General features: G+C 33.4%; 1 protein-coding gene across 1 annotated transcript; it reads left to right on the forward strand.

Annotated features, from left to right (window-relative positions):
* The first annotated feature begins 10,200 nt into the window (after positions 1 to 10,200).
* LOC133328616 (histone deacetylase HDAC1) lies at positions 10,201 to 15,033 on the forward strand. Its single transcript, XM_061537159.1, has 5 exons — positions 10,201 to 10,310; positions 10,930 to 11,042; positions 12,313 to 13,244; positions 14,506 to 14,804; positions 14,879 to 15,033. Exons 1-5 carry the CDS (start codon positions 10,265 to 10,267, stop codon positions 14,941 to 14,943), a joined length of 1,455 nt encoding a protein of 484 aa, XP_061393143.1. The 5' UTR covers positions 10,201 to 10,264; the 3' UTR covers positions 14,944 to 15,033.
* Positions 15,034 to 16,760: the final 1,727 nt, after the last annotated feature.

The following is a 16,760-nucleotide window of genomic DNA, read 5'->3' on the forward strand; positions in this document are numbered from 1 at the left end:
AGTTCTGGACTGACCGCTGATAATTGATGGAATTTATTGGGGATGCTGACAACAAAGAGCTGGGAGCTGTAAAATGCAAAAATACCCTCATCCTTAGGATATCCGATAGAGGTGTTCTAAGCGTAATGACATAGTTAATGCTATAACCCCCATTTCAGATATAAAAAAGGACAATTTAATGTTGTCTCCAATTAACACTTGTTGGAAATGAGATGCTATTAAAAGAACCTATAAATTCTATTGAAGGTCAACTAAACGCCATTGTTGTATTATTGTGTCTTTCAATTACACTGAATTCCATTCTATTTGTGAACATATGGTGGCGAATAGAACGACCACCACCATCCATATGGACGGTATGTCTGTCTGCCTGCCTAGCCATACTTAAAGAAGAATAATGTGTACCAATAAATAGATAAATACCAACTAATTGTATTGTTACACCACACACTGCAACACATAGGGGCAGGCATATTAAAAATGTGTTAAGGGATACAAGAATGAACATTTAAAATTCTGTTCTTAGAAAATTGTGTACTTCAATTGGGGATTTTTTCAGAACAAGTCAAAAAGGAACATTAAAAAATTAATATAAGAATTAAAAAAGAGAAAACCAAAAACATTTTTTTTTGAAATAAAACAAGATAAAGCGGGGTTTACTTACTCCTAGGACTATCGAAACATGGACCTATCATGAAAATATTCTATATAGATTTTTGGTAATTTCCAAGTAGTCGGTTTTTCATGTTACAGCCTCTGCCTATGCGAAATACGGATAAAACCTTTCAAATTTCGATAATGAAATGGTAATGTTATGATGGCTATAAAAAATTAGAGCAAATTTGAATCTTATTGGACCAATGATTATTTTTGTTAGGAATATTTTCCACTTTATAGGCATTCAAGGTTTCAAAATGGATCTGATATTGCCCGCAGAACTGTATCTACCACTCAAGAATCATGAATCTACCTTTCCGGTATTCCACGCCCTCCGGACGGCATAGAAATCGTTACATATGCAGATGATTGTACGATCATGGCATCGGGTCCCATTGTTGACATATGTTGAACGCCTATCTCGTCGATTTAGCAGCCTTTTCAAAGCGAGGAATATGACAATATCCGCCTCGAAGTCGTCAGCCACACTATTCACCACATGGACTGCGGAGATGAGAATGTCGTTGAATGTCCAAGTCGAGGGGCATACAATTCCGACCACCAAAATACTCGGGGTCACGTTCGACAGTATGTTGAAATCGTCCGCGCAAACCACAGCTATCTGCGATAAGTTAAAAAGTAGGAACAAGGTCCTCAAGTCGCTTGCCGGCGCAGATAAGGAAACCTTGTTGACCTCTTACAAAGCGATAGGTCGGTCTGTGGCAAGCTATGCGGTTCCAGGGTGTGGTCTGCGAACTCCAGTGATACGTAATGGAGAAGTATTCAGACCTGTCAGAATGCAGCCCTGAGGACTGCGACAGGGTGCCTCCTCATGACACCAGTGGACTATTTTAATGAGGAGACGATTACCTTCCCTTACGTCAGCATAGCAATATGCTTTCGTTGCAGTACCAGCTCGGATGTTTCAGGGACAATTATCCCAACCATCATATGGTGGATAGGACTCTCCCACCCAGGCGTGTCAGGAAGGATCTGCATGATCTAGAGAGAGAGAGACGTCCAACGATACAAAAGGGAGCCTCTAGATCAAATTACCTATCGAGCAGGTCTGAATGACATTCATACAGATACAGTAGCCGCGGCGCTGAACGGATACAAAGTGAATGCCGTCCTCGGAGCTCACAACTTGGACATCTATGGGACGAAGGACGATGAAATTATCCAAAGACGTGCTTCTATGGACATGTGGAAAATTCGTCTAAAAAATTTTCTAAATAGCCTCCAATATTACCATCAGTGACCCTTAAATGAAGGAATTATGAGCAGGTGTTGAGGTTCACTTTTCGTGACTATGGACGCATGAAAGTCATATATTCGTGATCAAGGAAATGAGACTTATCTGTGATATTAATTTCTGAATAATCCGATATAAGCCTCTAAATTGAACTTGAGCAAATTATATACCAAAGAGATTGGGGATCCAATAGTATAATTTCATGGACCATGAACAGCTGTTGTATTTCCAAGGATGTTCTTAAAGTATGGATCATTGAGAAAATTGTATCTCTGGTCCTAGTTTCCTGATTGCGCAGAAATAGATTTTTGTTATTTTTTGGCTTAAGTCTAGTTTAGGGCCCACTCACGGATCGTTTTGAAATTTTTACCACATATAATCCTTGGGGCCCTTATTACAGCAGTATACTTTTCCGTTGGGACCCTTGTATTTTCTCATATTTTTTTTTAAAAATCACAAAGGCAATATTTTAAAGCATTTGACGCCTTGATTACAAAAATTTTATATTCATATCAAATATGTCCATACTTTCTGAGATATGGGTCTACAAATTTCGGTAAGTACCTTCCATGTGTATAATATTGATCAAGGCAGTATGGGTATTATTTTGAAGGTTAAATATATGTATTAAAGAGTAAAGGCATGGCGATACAATGTTTATTAAGAGAAAATTCTGTCGCGTAGCCAGAGTAGTCATCGGTCCATAGGAGAAAGTCTTAAATCCCCGGCCGATGGCCGACTACCCACAAACACTATTCTAATTAAAAGGAGGTTCTGTCGCGTAGCAGGTATTGCCATCTGTCCATGGAAGAAATTCCTAAATCCCCGGCGGAGGCCGGCTACCCACAAACACTATTCTAATTAAAAGGAGGTTCAGTCGCGTTTATAGAAGAAAGTCTTAAATCCCCGGCCGAAGACCGGCTACCCACAAACGCTATTCTAATTAAAAGGAGAGTCTTTCGCGTAGCCCTAGTTATATTTTTGTCACTTGTGTTTCAGCCGTTTTTAATTGATACCCATATTGTTTTTGTAGTATGGACTTATTTGATATTAATATTATATTTTTGTAATCAGGGCTTCAAATCCTTTAAAATTATACCCATATTGCCATAGTCAGTTTTAAAATTTTATGAGAAAATACAAGGCTACCAACGGCACTTTGGGACCTTGGGAAATCGGTATTTCCCATATATCGGGAAATACCGATTTCCGCAAGAAAAAAATCAACTGTTATAATCAGGGCCTCAAGGACTACATGTGGTAAAAATTTCAAAAGGATCCGGGAGGGGGCCCTAAACTAGACTTGTTCCCAAAAATATATATTACTCCAGTTTTCTACATGGAGGACGGAATACAAAGTTCGATACTCCTTAGATTTGATAATGTTTTGTTTTAAATTCGTTTCTACAACTGATTTGAGAAAGTGGTCAACGGGCGAGCTGACCGGGTGGCTATGTAGTTGATTAACATGGTGGCTATAAACCATGTTAACGTCAAATTGTATGGGATGATTCGTCTGAAGCGTCATATCATTATTTGTAATCGAAATCGGTGATTTAATGTAAATCGATTTTCTAAAATCTTTACATTTTTCGTTTTCCACTCGGTTAACGATATGGATAAACCCCTCTTTAAAACTACATTTATTAACAAGCAGAATACCAGTTAATTCACCAAATGTGTGTGTGTAGTTATTGAAATCCATAAATTTTGTAGATTTTCAGACAAAACTACAGCTGTGACCCGCACCACAGTGTCCAATAGGATAACACTTACAGAAATCCACAAACAACAAACTTGGCAAATTCAAAAAGCAAAAGAAATTATACACAAAAAAGAAAGAAAAGAAAAAAACAAGGAAATCCAAACTTCGTCATAAGGACAATGGAATGAGTAGGGGAGGGATAGTGTAAGCAAACAAACAAAAAAATCGACACCGGATAGCAAACGAAGTTAAATAGGAATAACAAGTAATGCCCACATACGAAAGCAGTGACGAAGAGAAAATATGCAAAAATACGAAATATGGGAAAAAAGTTTCCAACGGGGGCAAAAAAATAAAACAAAATTGACAAACAATGAAGCACCTATTTTGTTGTTGTTGTGAAAAAAAATAACAAGGAAGAAATTCTTTTAATTTATTTAATTGAAGTAAAAGAAGCAGCAGCAACAAAACAGTCACACACATCCAACCAAAAGAGGGGAGGAGAGACAAAAAAAAACAGAAAATATAACAGACAAAACATACGCACACACCCAAACCCGTAAGAGCGAACATCATGCAAACCAAGGTAGATATACAAGGTAGCCGCATCGGCGAATTTCTACAACAAACATCGGTTGTTGTATTTTGATATGTCAAAAATATTTTGCAAAAACAAACAGATTGACAAGATTTTTTTACAAAAATTCTTGTAGAAAATGTTAATAAAAGTAGTGCCAAAAAAGCTTTTCGAAATTCGGAGATTTTCATTTATAATTTTGTTTTTTAATTTTTTGGTTCAACATTACAACAACATTTTTGACATTTATTTGTCCAACAGCTGGGCCGATGCGGCTACCTTATTAAATATACCTTGATGCAAACAACCGACCGACCGAGCGACCACCATAAGCGGCCTCCACCTTTTTTATTTGGTTCTTCGTCTCAACACTCTCTTTTCAATGTGCGCACAAACACTCACACATGTTCGCACACGCACTATTGTACCACACACAATGAATTGTCGCCGCCGTTATTGTTGGTGCTGTCGCCGCTGCCAGCATTGTGGTTACCGCCGCAGTCGTTGCCTCGGCGGCAGAGCACAACATTGATTAACATTAAATTAATTGAATTAATTTCAATTTGTTTATATTTATTTCAGGTTGTTTTGTTTGTTTTTTTTCTGTTCTCTTATAATCTTGCTCTCACTCTCTCTCTCTCACTTCAAAAATTTATTTCCATGGACCACACAATAAATAACTTTAAATTTCCATTATTATTTTCGATATGTTTGATTTTCTTTATTTTTAATTCTTATTTGTTTTTCTTTCTTTTCTTATTTTTTGTATTTCTATAATTGACTCTGCTATATAAATTTTTAAACTACAACCACCGATAAAAAGAGAGTGGCTAGGAGCCGCCGCTGCCGTCGTCTCATTAGTGGAGTTGTTCTTTATGCATTTTTACATATATTTTTTTTTTGTTTCACTTCACTTCGTTATCCACACATGTTTTAACTTGATTTACATGAATATTTTCTTGCTGATTGGGTTCGCTTCAATTTATGTATTTTATATATTTTTTTTCTTTTATTCCTCCAGCACACCCAAACTTACTTCTTCTTTTTTATATATTTTAAGATTGTACAACAAAACCCAGGTGTATGACTGGGTAAAGATGGCTTAATAAGCCACTTTGTATTAATACAAAAAAACTTTTGATTTTTATTTTCAATTTGTTGTTTTGTTATTTATTTATTCTTTCAAACGTTACGGAAAAACACACTGAGCTGAAAAATCTTCACACACGACGAACGCACCAACCAAGACTGAACGAAATGTTGCTGTAAAATTTTTTACACCACTACATCAAAAAACATCGCTGGGTATTGGGCCGTACTTCGCCCGTAAGTACCATGAAATACAACTGTTGCAATGGTGGCTTAGAATAATATAAATTAGAAATGTTATTATATTCTGAACGTGTAGTACATTTATTTATTAATGTTTTGGAGATATTCTTCACTTTGCTTTAAATTGTATTCATTTTTTTTGTTAGAAAATTCGTACTATTTAAAAAAAAACAGTGTTGTTTAATCGGTGAAATATGTTGTTTTCTTCTTTGTTATTGTTTTCTGTTTATGATAGGGCTCCATAGATCGCATGTCGATTAATCGATTAGTCGTATTTTAATTCGCCGGCTATTTACATGATGCCAGATTGCTTGTCATGTACGCAAAGAAATGGGAACCACAAATGAAGGCGGAATAAAATGGCTCAAAATAAGAATGAAGAAATGGCTATTGGATCAACAACGCAACAAATAAAAGTTGAATTAGTTTATTTATGACATGTACAGACGAGCGTTGTTCGCTCTCTCATTTGTTGTTGGACCCTTAATTATGAAGTAATTACTTAGTTCCCCATACAAAATAGTCTGAGCGAACCCCGACTTTTGTACGTTATTCAATTTGAATCACTCTCTGAATAACCAAGAAATTTGTCCCATCTCTAACAATTGAGAGTATTTATCGGAAATAAATTAATTTTGACAGCATGAAAATATTTATAAAATTTTAAAACTTTTTCAGTAAAATTGAAAATGATGAATGAAAAGTAAAAAATTGTATAGTTTTTATATATGCAGCAGGGTGTAAATTTTGTTTTCTACATAATGCAATATGCATTTCTATTCCCTTGGTTCTAATTAGCGTACAAAACAAGAAACAAATGTGGGGCAACCCAAAAAATTCTCCAAATTTTTATATGTGACATTTGAATTCAGAAAATATAAAAATATATTAAAAACAACAACATTTTCAGAAAAAAATGGAAAACATGAATGAAAAGTAAATACATAGATATGGGTTCATACTATAGTCAGGAGAAAGAGAATTATTTTTTCTATTTAGATCCCTATGTAATTCATTACAATATGTTACATTTTTGGTGTAAAACAAGAAACAAAAAGTTTGAAATAAAAAACTCTAATGACATGAATTATGAATAGTGTTGTATGAACGGGTTAGTTCATGTACGTGATTCTGAGAGCGAACTACGTTGTTCGGATGCTCGTCAGAACATGGCATTAATTAAGGGAAAATTCAACCGTTGCCACAGAGGTTCATTGCATGGGACAATTTTTTTCATATTGTGGCTGGTTTTGCCAAAGTCGTTTGACTGTGTATATCCAGAAAGAGAAATGTTAAAAATATATTATATTCAATTCAATTTATTTCATAAACGAGCACCTAGCACATGACCTACTCCAAAAGCTTAATATTTACAGTATATCACTTAATCATATCAAAAAACAACAATACATGAACTAATCCAAAACTCGAAACTCTATTTTTTTTTAAAGATGAGTTTTACAGCATTGGTAAAGCTAAGGTCACACTACGCAAATATTTGACTCAAATGTCTATTTTTTGTTTGCCCAAAAAAATGTCAAATTTGCACACTCTTGATTTTGTGGTCACATTACACCCAAATATTTGACATATTTTGTTTGCTGCAAATAGTGTCAAATAATCAAATGGGAAAACATATTTGAAGTGTGGTCACATTGGAAAATATATTTGCACCATGAAGCAGTTTAATCAAACTATCAGAGAGCATAAATTTATTTGCCAGCGAATATTGAGAGAAATCATGGCCAAGTTCGATTATTTTTTAAATCCTGTTGTATTTTTGTTGTAAGTATTTTATGGTATTTTAAGGTATTTTAAACAATTGTTCCAAACAGTACAATATATATCATACCCTTACGGAATCAGCTTATATATTAAATCGCATGTAACATACATATGGAGGCTGTAGCTAGATCTTGTCAGGATTTGAATTATGAATGAAACAATTTGCGAATAAGTTCTGCCGTGCCGAACATTTAAATAACCATTACCAAATTAGATCCCATTAGTAATAAAAATCGGATTGTACCAAATGGGGCGAGACCTTTATATCAAATATGTCAAAACTCCATGTTTGTTTAGACCATATCGAGCCATATTCGCCAAAAAAAAAACGTAACCTTCAAATTTGAAATTTTACAGTAGAAGGTTTCTTTTAAATTTTAAATTTAGAAATTTATAACTATAGTTTAAAACAAAACTAGTTTGTAACAAAACTATAGTTCTAAATTTCCAAATAAGAGCTTTATTAAATTTGAATTTATTAAAAGAAACCTTCCACTATAAAATTTCAAATTTGAGGGTTACGTTTTTTTTTGGCGAATATGGCTCGATATGTCGAGATTTCAAAATTGTATGTGACGAGATAATTTACCATCTGAGAACCCGAAATACAAAATAAAGGTTTTTACTTAATATAAATCCCAAATGCAAACAACGGCCACATCGTTTGAAAATATGTTTAAAACCTACAACAAATCGAAAATCGGGCTTTGCCATTATATCGCAGCTACATATATACAAATGCTGGCCTTTGTTGATGATTGCGTGGCGGTGTTTCCCCAAAAAAATTCGAAATGCCAATATTAAGCTTATTTGGTTTGAAAGCGTACCTAGGGCCTGAAATTATTGTTCTGTTCCCGTACTGCAAGAATCTACTATTCAGTGGCAATACTTACAAAATGTTTAATACTTTGAAGTTCGCAGCCTCAATAATCTAGATTAAGAACAATGAGGATCAAAAAAAGTAGATATTTATAACATTTAATTTCTTCTCAAATGATTGGAGTAGTACAAATTTCAATTCAATTTATTAATAAACGTATGTATGTTTAATTTTTTATATTTGTGATACAATTTATTTAGATAATACAACTCATTTTTATATATAATAATTTTCTTTTGGTGAGGATTAACCACCATCCCATTCCTACTGGAGTAGTCATAGTCCAATTAATCAACTTTTTTAATCATAACCCATAATTCAAATAATCAAAACTTCTTTTAATTGATCGGTATAATATTTTTTTAGTAGTTCAATATCCCTCTCTTTTACATTTAATATGATAAAATTTATATTCAATTGTGAAATGTAGCTTACAGCCTTAAGGTCGAAAGACTGGGCAATATGAAATATAAAATAAATAAAAAAAAATAAAATGAGAATACCTTCTGTAGATATGCCATGGCTATTTTAGTAAAATGTTACAAATATATCAAATGTTTTGATTAATTCTGACATTATTGGCCAAAAGGTAGAGGTGTATTTTCTCTTTTCTGACAAAAGCCACCCTATCTTGTATAATTGTACAATGGATAATATGATAAAATGTTTGTTTCATCCATAACATAGAATTTTTTAAAGTGGACTTATTTCAATTAAATTTGAATAACATTTAATTTAAATTCAATTTATTATGTATTTTGATTTGGTGGAACAAAGCCACTTTTAAACAAATTCGATTAAAACACGGTTTGTTTTGTTTATTTGAGATATTTTTACACTTTTATTAAATAAAGAAGATATCGCGAAAAATGAATGGATTGTAGAGTTTTTTTTTTACAATACGGGGTTGCATATATAATAAAAGAAATATATTTTCCCAACACATTGAACGATTTTATTCTCGAATGTTGTAATGTTCAATTTTAACACTTTGTGGCCCAATGTTGCCCACAGGGAACAAAATGTTTCAGAGTTTATATTCAATATGCAGCTAGTAGATATGTATTCAGATGGATTATATAAAAAAATCATGAAAATTCAACATTTTGGTAAAGTAATGAGCTTTTCAATATAGGGAAGAAGGTAAATTTGTGTACAGTACTACTTTGTGTATACAGTCCAAACTATTTAAATTTGAATCGTATTGCAATTGTACGAATTCTGACATCAGAATTATTTTTGATTCTTGTAAAAATGAATATAGAGAATAATTTAAAATTATTATTCTGTCGATTTTGCATTAAGTTTTTTTTGATATTGGTTTTTAATTTTTCCTTCTAAGGTCGGTTTCAAGACTGCGGAAAAAAATCGGGGCTCAAAGGATTAATTACATCTCAATTTGTAAATATTTTATGACTTTTCAAGGCAGGGGCAAACAAAAGCAAAAATTGTAATCAGTAGGTACCATTAACCTTCCTCTTGTTATTGTACCATGCAAACGCTGACCTTTATCTCAGGACAAAAATAACTTTATACGTTACGTTACTGACTAATTTCATAACAAAAATATTCTACAAAATTAACTCCACGTGCGGTCTACTTCAATATATCGTTTATAAAAACAAACCATTCGAATGGGGTTCAGCATTTGTTACCAAAATGACCGTATTTTTGGTATTTTGTTTTAATTTGAATTTGTCCGCTACGACGTCAAATTAATCAACAGCTCACATGTAGGGAACAATCGAACGAGAAACTCACAACAAATAATCGATAAAAAATCATTTAATCGATTAGTCGAAAGTCGATCTACAAATCCCTATTCAATGAAAATCACTGATTTGGACAGACATTTCCAAAAACAATTCGCCCAGTAAAGACGCGCTTTTATTTTGGACTCATCATCACACTTGGAGATCAACAAACAAAGAAGGACTGGGCCAACTGTGAAACATAGTTTTAAATACTTCCATTCAATTCGGAATACAATCAACAATAGCTAAAATAAACTAAAAAAAAATAGTGGAAATCAATTTACTCCAAACGTAGAGAAAACAAAACAAATTCATCATCATGCAGTCTGCACATAGTAAAAAAAGAGTTTGCTATTATTATGACAGTAAGTTAATGTTTTATTTTTCTTAAATACATTTCATACTTTCAGTGTAATTATTCGTTTTAATTTATTTTCAAGAATTTTCTTGGCAAAACATTTGCCATTCATTTGTTTGGTTAATGAAATTCGTATGATGATTATTTGTAAATATTCATAATTTAAAACGACTGTACCATCGGCTTTTCAATACATCACAACACACCGTATAGTCAACAGTACACTTTTGTGCCAACGACCATACCTCGGACGACGTGTGAATTGAAAGACGGCAGAGAGATAGTCTTTTCGACCATCACTCTGCCGGCGTATGCACGTATACAAAGTACATTGTCGTCGTAGATGCTCCCTTCGTTCGAACGTTGTGTGTGTGTATGTTTGTTTTTGGTTTGTTTGTAGAATGTGCGCGTTTTTTGTATACTCGGAATGTATGGTTGTCGTATATGCGAAAGAGTGTCTTGTTGTTTGTGAAAACATATGACGCTGTGAGGACTCTCGATTTAAAAATGTTTTTTTGTTTGAAGATGAACATAAAAATAAATGTATTTTTGCTATTTTTCTAATTTTTATTTATTGTTTAGGAAACTAATGCGAACATACGTTATTAATATTATTTTTATTTTAGGTGATATTGGTAACTATTACTATGGCCAGGGACATCCCATGAAACCTCATCGTATACGTATGACCCATAATCTGTTGCTCAACTACGGGCTCTATAGAAAAATGGAGATTTATGTAAGTATTAATTATTACAGTTTGTAGTTAGTGACTTATAAGTATACATTTTTAAATGGATTTTTTCATAGGGAACCGAGTTTTCATTAGGGAATTTTTAACAAGGAAAACAGATTCACTACTATTTAAAAACAGTTGTGAATATATTTGTATTTCCTAGAAAACTACTATACGAGTTATGAAATATTTGTTTTGTTCTAAGGATAACTGTAATATTTAGCTTTGGTACATATTTTAGTATACCGATTTCAGCTAGAAAGAACTATTGACCTTTACGTTGATATCGACTGCAAGGAAGTATACATTCATATATGTTAGACGTACAGTAATATATATATATATATATATATATATATATAGGTCTACAACGCGCTTAGAAATTGTGCGGATGCGTACGTATAAATTCCAATAAAAAACACATGAAGGAGATTTTCCTCTGATTAGAGTACTGAAGACCTTCTGTTTAGTATACCGAAGACCGTCCAGCAATACTCATTTGCTTCACTGGTTTGTTTATTTATAATTGATCGGCTTCCGGAATAGAGTTGCTACATAATATGATATATTATCCATATTATCAAGACTACTAATATGTCGTCTGAAGATTAGCCTTGCAGGCTAAGAATAACGATTTTGACATAATTATGTTTAGAGTGGAATTTGAAATGGTAAATTATTGCTTGAAAATTTATATGTCCTCCACCATTATATACATAAAATCGATCGGGACCTTTATATGGGGGCTGTGAAAAATAAGAAAAAATATGTTTTTAGTATGATGATATATTAAACGTTTTCTTGCAAAGGTGTTATCGTCATTATACCGAAATTGAACAACACTGTTATATAGGGACTACAAAAGAGTAGATCTAGCTGTAGACATATAAATATTGTTTTAAATTTCCCAGTTGATATTCCCTCATTGTCATAACCGAATTGTTGTCCTTCAACACCCTTACAATTGACTGCTTCCTGGGGATTTTTTGTGTACAATATTGCGGTGCGATCTCTTCGATTTTATACGTTGCACTGGTGGTATTGGTGACAAATGCTTTTGGGAATATCGTCGTAACATTAGGATGGACAAATCGACCGTCAATTATAATATTTTTTACTCCCAGGCATGGAATCATATCACATCACATAATGTATTGTAAATTTGATATTCTAACTTTTATTTTTTCCATTTGACAATCTACTCATCTGCAAAGTTCTATATTCTATATACTTTGCTATAACAAAAATAATATTTTGTCTCTTGCCTTTGCAGCGTCCACACAAAGCCACTGCCGATGAAATGACCAAATTTCATTCAGATGAATATGTTCGCTTCCTACGTTCCATACGACCCGACAATATGACCGAATATAACAAACAAATGCAACGATTTAATGTTGGCGAGGATTGTCCCGTCTTCGATGGTCTCTATGAGTTCTGTCAACTTTCTGCGGGTGGTTCTGTTGCTGCTGCCGTTAAATTGAACAAACAAGCCTCCGAAATTTGCATCAATTGGGGTGGTGGTCTGCATCATGCCAAAAAATCGGAAGCCTCCGGTTTTTGTTATGTCAACGATATTGTTTTGGGTATATTGGAGTTATTGAAATATCATCAGCGTGTTCTTTATATTGATATCGATGTGCATCATGGTGATGGTGTGGAAGAAGCATTCTACACAACAGATCGTGTTATGACGGTTAGTTTTCATAAATATGGTGAATATTTCCCTGGCACAGGAGACTTACGTGATATTGGTGCCGGTAAGGGTAAATATTATGCGGTTAATATACCGCTGCGTGATGGCATGGACGATGAAGCCTATGAATCGATATTTGAACCAATCATATCAAAAGTTATGGAAACTTTCCAACCGGCTGCTGTTGTGTTACAATGTGGTGCTGATTCATTGACCGGTGATCGTTTGGGATGTTTCAATCTCACCGTTAAAGGTCACGGTCGTTGTGTGGAATTCGTAAAGAAATATAATCTGCCGTTCTTAATGGTTGGTGGTGGTGGCTATACAATTCGTAATGTATCTCGCTGTTGGACCTATGAAACATCGGTGGCATTGGGTGTGGAAATTGCTAATGAATTACCCTATAATGATTACTTTGAATACTTTGGTCCAGACTTTAAATTACACATTAGTCCTAGCAATATGACAAATCAAAATACAACAGAATATTTGGAAAAAATTAGAAATCGGTAAGTAAAAATTTGTTTTCTATTAAAAAACTCAAGATAAAAGTGAAAATGATTTCTAAAAATAGAAGAAGAATAGCTTTCTTAAAGCTATTGGAGTTCTTAAATTATATATAGAAAGAAAACCTTCAATAGGTATTTTATAGATAGACCATAATTATTATGTATTCTCTATTTCTAAAGATAGATGAACTTAAATAGATTCTATGTAGTTAGAAATCCTTCGCAAGGTCTTCTGTAGACTAAAGACCTTCAATGGATCATTTGTACCTAGAGGATCTTTAAAGGTCATTTATAGGAGAAGACTTTCAACATCTCATTTTTAATATGTCTTCTATGGAAATATTCAGTACGTATTTCATAGATACCTTCAATAGGTGTTTCATATATTAGACGTTTTAATAGGTCCTTTGTATATTATAACATTGAGCAGGACTTCTATAAATAGGAAATCTTAAATACATTCTGTGTATTTAAAATACGTTTAATATGTTTTCTGTAGTTGGAATATTTTAGAGTAGGAAGGTAGGAGACTTAGGCTGACGTCAGAGTGCGCGCGAGAAGCGATACTATGATATGCCGCTAGACGACGCTATAAACCTCTGCGTGTGTTTTCTTATGGCATAGCGCAAAAGCTGTCAGAGGTGGATGCTACGCTACAAGCGAGACAAAGCGAGTGCAAGCGATAAAGCGTGTTGTGCAATGGTTTATAGCAAGAGCTCGCTTTGACTCTGTTTGAGTTTCTTTGTTTGTTATTTTTATTTACCGTTATTGATCGGTTTTTGGCATCGTTATTTTGCATCTTATCGAATTTTAATGGTATGGACCAATCTGTCGGGATTTTTGTGGACTCAAGTCCAAATTTAATTAAATAAAAATAAAATAATTTGGAAAAAATAAGGGAAAAAATAAGGGAAATAAGGGAAGTAGCATGAACTATTATAGCATGTAGTATCGCATCGCTTCTCGCTGGCACTCTGACGTCAGCCTTACAATAGATTGTCTGTAGAAAAAATAGATCTTTTTTATGCATAGAAGACCTTCATTGACTCTTCTCTAAATAGAAGAGATTCAATAGTTCCTTCAATTGTTCTGTTATAGATATAAGCAAACTGAAAACCAAGGGAAAAATAGAAGATGTTCAAAGATTGTAAATTTCTGTGTAAATTTTCCTGTAAAAGATGACGGGGAGCTGATAGACATGCGTTGTTATTAATTTGTATTTCATTTTAAAAAATATCAATTTAATCTTCTCCGTTTTCAGTCTCTTTGAAAACTTGCGTATGTTGCCACATGCACCCGGTGTGCAAATTCAAGCGATACCCGAAGATGCAATCAACGATGAATCCGAAGATGAAGATAAAGTTGACAAAGATGAACGATTAACACAGGCCGACAAAGATAAACGTATTGTGCCTGACAATGAATTCTCAGATTCCGAAGATGAAGGTGAGGGCGGTCGAAGAGATAATCGTTCCTACAAGGGTCAAAGAAAACGGCCACGTCTCGACAAAGAAGGAAAGGCAACAGAGAATACGGAAGCCAAAGATGACAAAGAGAAAAGTAAGTGGAAATAAACTAACTAAAACACACTGGGAATATCTTTTAATTTATTAACTTTTTTTGTTTTCTTTCAGTGGACACAACAGAAACCGAAGAACCTGCTAAAACTGAGGATGGCAAAAAGGAGAACAACATATGACGTGGTGGTCGTAATTGGTTATAGAAACCAATCAAACGTTCATCGAAGTTTAAGCCTAATTTAACGTAGCGTTTATTTAATTTGTAATTTAAGCTGTGTACCGCTCTTTTTTCCATCTCTCTACTCATTTACTCTCTCCCACATCCGTTTAAAGGCGTGTTTATTTTGCATTCTCCATTAAAGAAACGAAATATTTCAAAAAACTTTTGTCCAGTTTGTGAATTTTAATTAAAAAAATTCTCCATTATTTTGCCAAATGTGGAACTCTTATAGAGCCAATGAAGCATTATACTTTCGTTTTTGTTTGTATTTCCAAAAAACGCGTCTACAAGTAAACAGATAACAAAATAAAACGTTATATTTTATACTTTAGAAGTAAACTCTACAAATATATATATACATGTATTTTAAGTTAAGATGTGTAACATAATATTTAGAAAGGAAAAACATCATTTCTAACTAAAAGGAAGAAAAAATAAGAAAACACTCACACAACTATACACGAATATTTTCTCTTCTTAATAGGCAAAAGGCAAAAAATAAACAAACAAAAAAACAACTACATCAATAGGCGCATACCGAGTCTTCTGAAGAAAAAAATATATATACATACTTAGCCACACAATTTCAAAAATAACCTCAAACAACAACACACATGCATACTTTTATATACAATTAATTATATTTGTTTTCCACCTTCATATACATAATTATATAGGTTATTAATTTATATACAACGTAAAACATAAAATATAATAAAAATAATGAATATGTATGTATGTGTGTGAATAAAACAAAATAAAAACAATAGTAACATACATAAATAAATAAATTCTATAAAAAGTATAATACTTTAAAATATGGAATATATAAATTATGAAATTTATTTATTCGGTGGTCTTTAGGAGTGTTCACTCGCCAAATGTTTAGCACATTTTCCTCGTAAATCTCTGGACTATCGGGGTCTTCTATAAATATAAGGTCATCATTGGATATAAGTCCACTGCCCATTTGACTTGCAGCTAGAAGACCTTATACGGTCACAATTCCGCATAATATTTCATTTCTCCAAATCAAAATTGAATTAAAGCATTCGTTCTTAGATATTGACCACAGAGTTATGGCGCCGTCGGTAGATCAAATTGAGAGGACGTACTCACACGGGTTAGGGGACATTGATATAGCTAACCGAATATAAACAATGTGTCTGACGAATGGTGTAACTGGCAGTCTGTCATTTCATCCATATTATCACATCCATCAAGAACAATAGAGGATGAAGGCGACTTGAGCTAGGAATCTAATTTAAAAATTTGAAGGATTTGGGATTTGTTTATGCCAACGTTTAGCAATAAGGGACGCTGCCTTTTAAAGCAGAATACCAATAAAAGTTATTCTACGTATAGACGATTTTGTATATGAATGAGACCTCAATATGCTCCTCTTTATAATGTCATCCATAGACCTATATGTGCTTTATAGACAGAAGACCCTTTAAAGGCCTTTTATAGGTAGAATACTATATATTCACTCAATAGTCAGGACACCTTCATTAGGTTTTCTACATCTACGTGATCTAAAGTAGAACATCCATAACATCTTTATTTGGGCTTCTGTAGTTTGTTGGCTGTTCCTCTATTTAATAAAGCTGCATAAGTTCGTATATTTATAGTAGGCCTATATAATATCTTCAAAAAATTGTCTATATGCATATAGAAGAATCAAAGGAATTTTTAAACATTTTCCCTCAATTTCTCCTCTTTTGCTAAGAACATCTTTTTTTAAATTAAGGGAACCCCAACCCATTGTCAATTTTT

Source organism: Musca vetustissima, unplaced genomic scaffold, assembly GCF_032173495.1.
Source record: "Musca vetustissima isolate MV318-11 ecotype Yass unplaced genomic scaffold, APGP_CSIRO_Mvet_v1 utg165239, whole genome shotgun sequence".
NCBI classification, from domain to species: Eukaryota; Metazoa; Arthropoda; class Insecta; order Diptera; family Muscidae; genus Musca; species Musca vetustissima.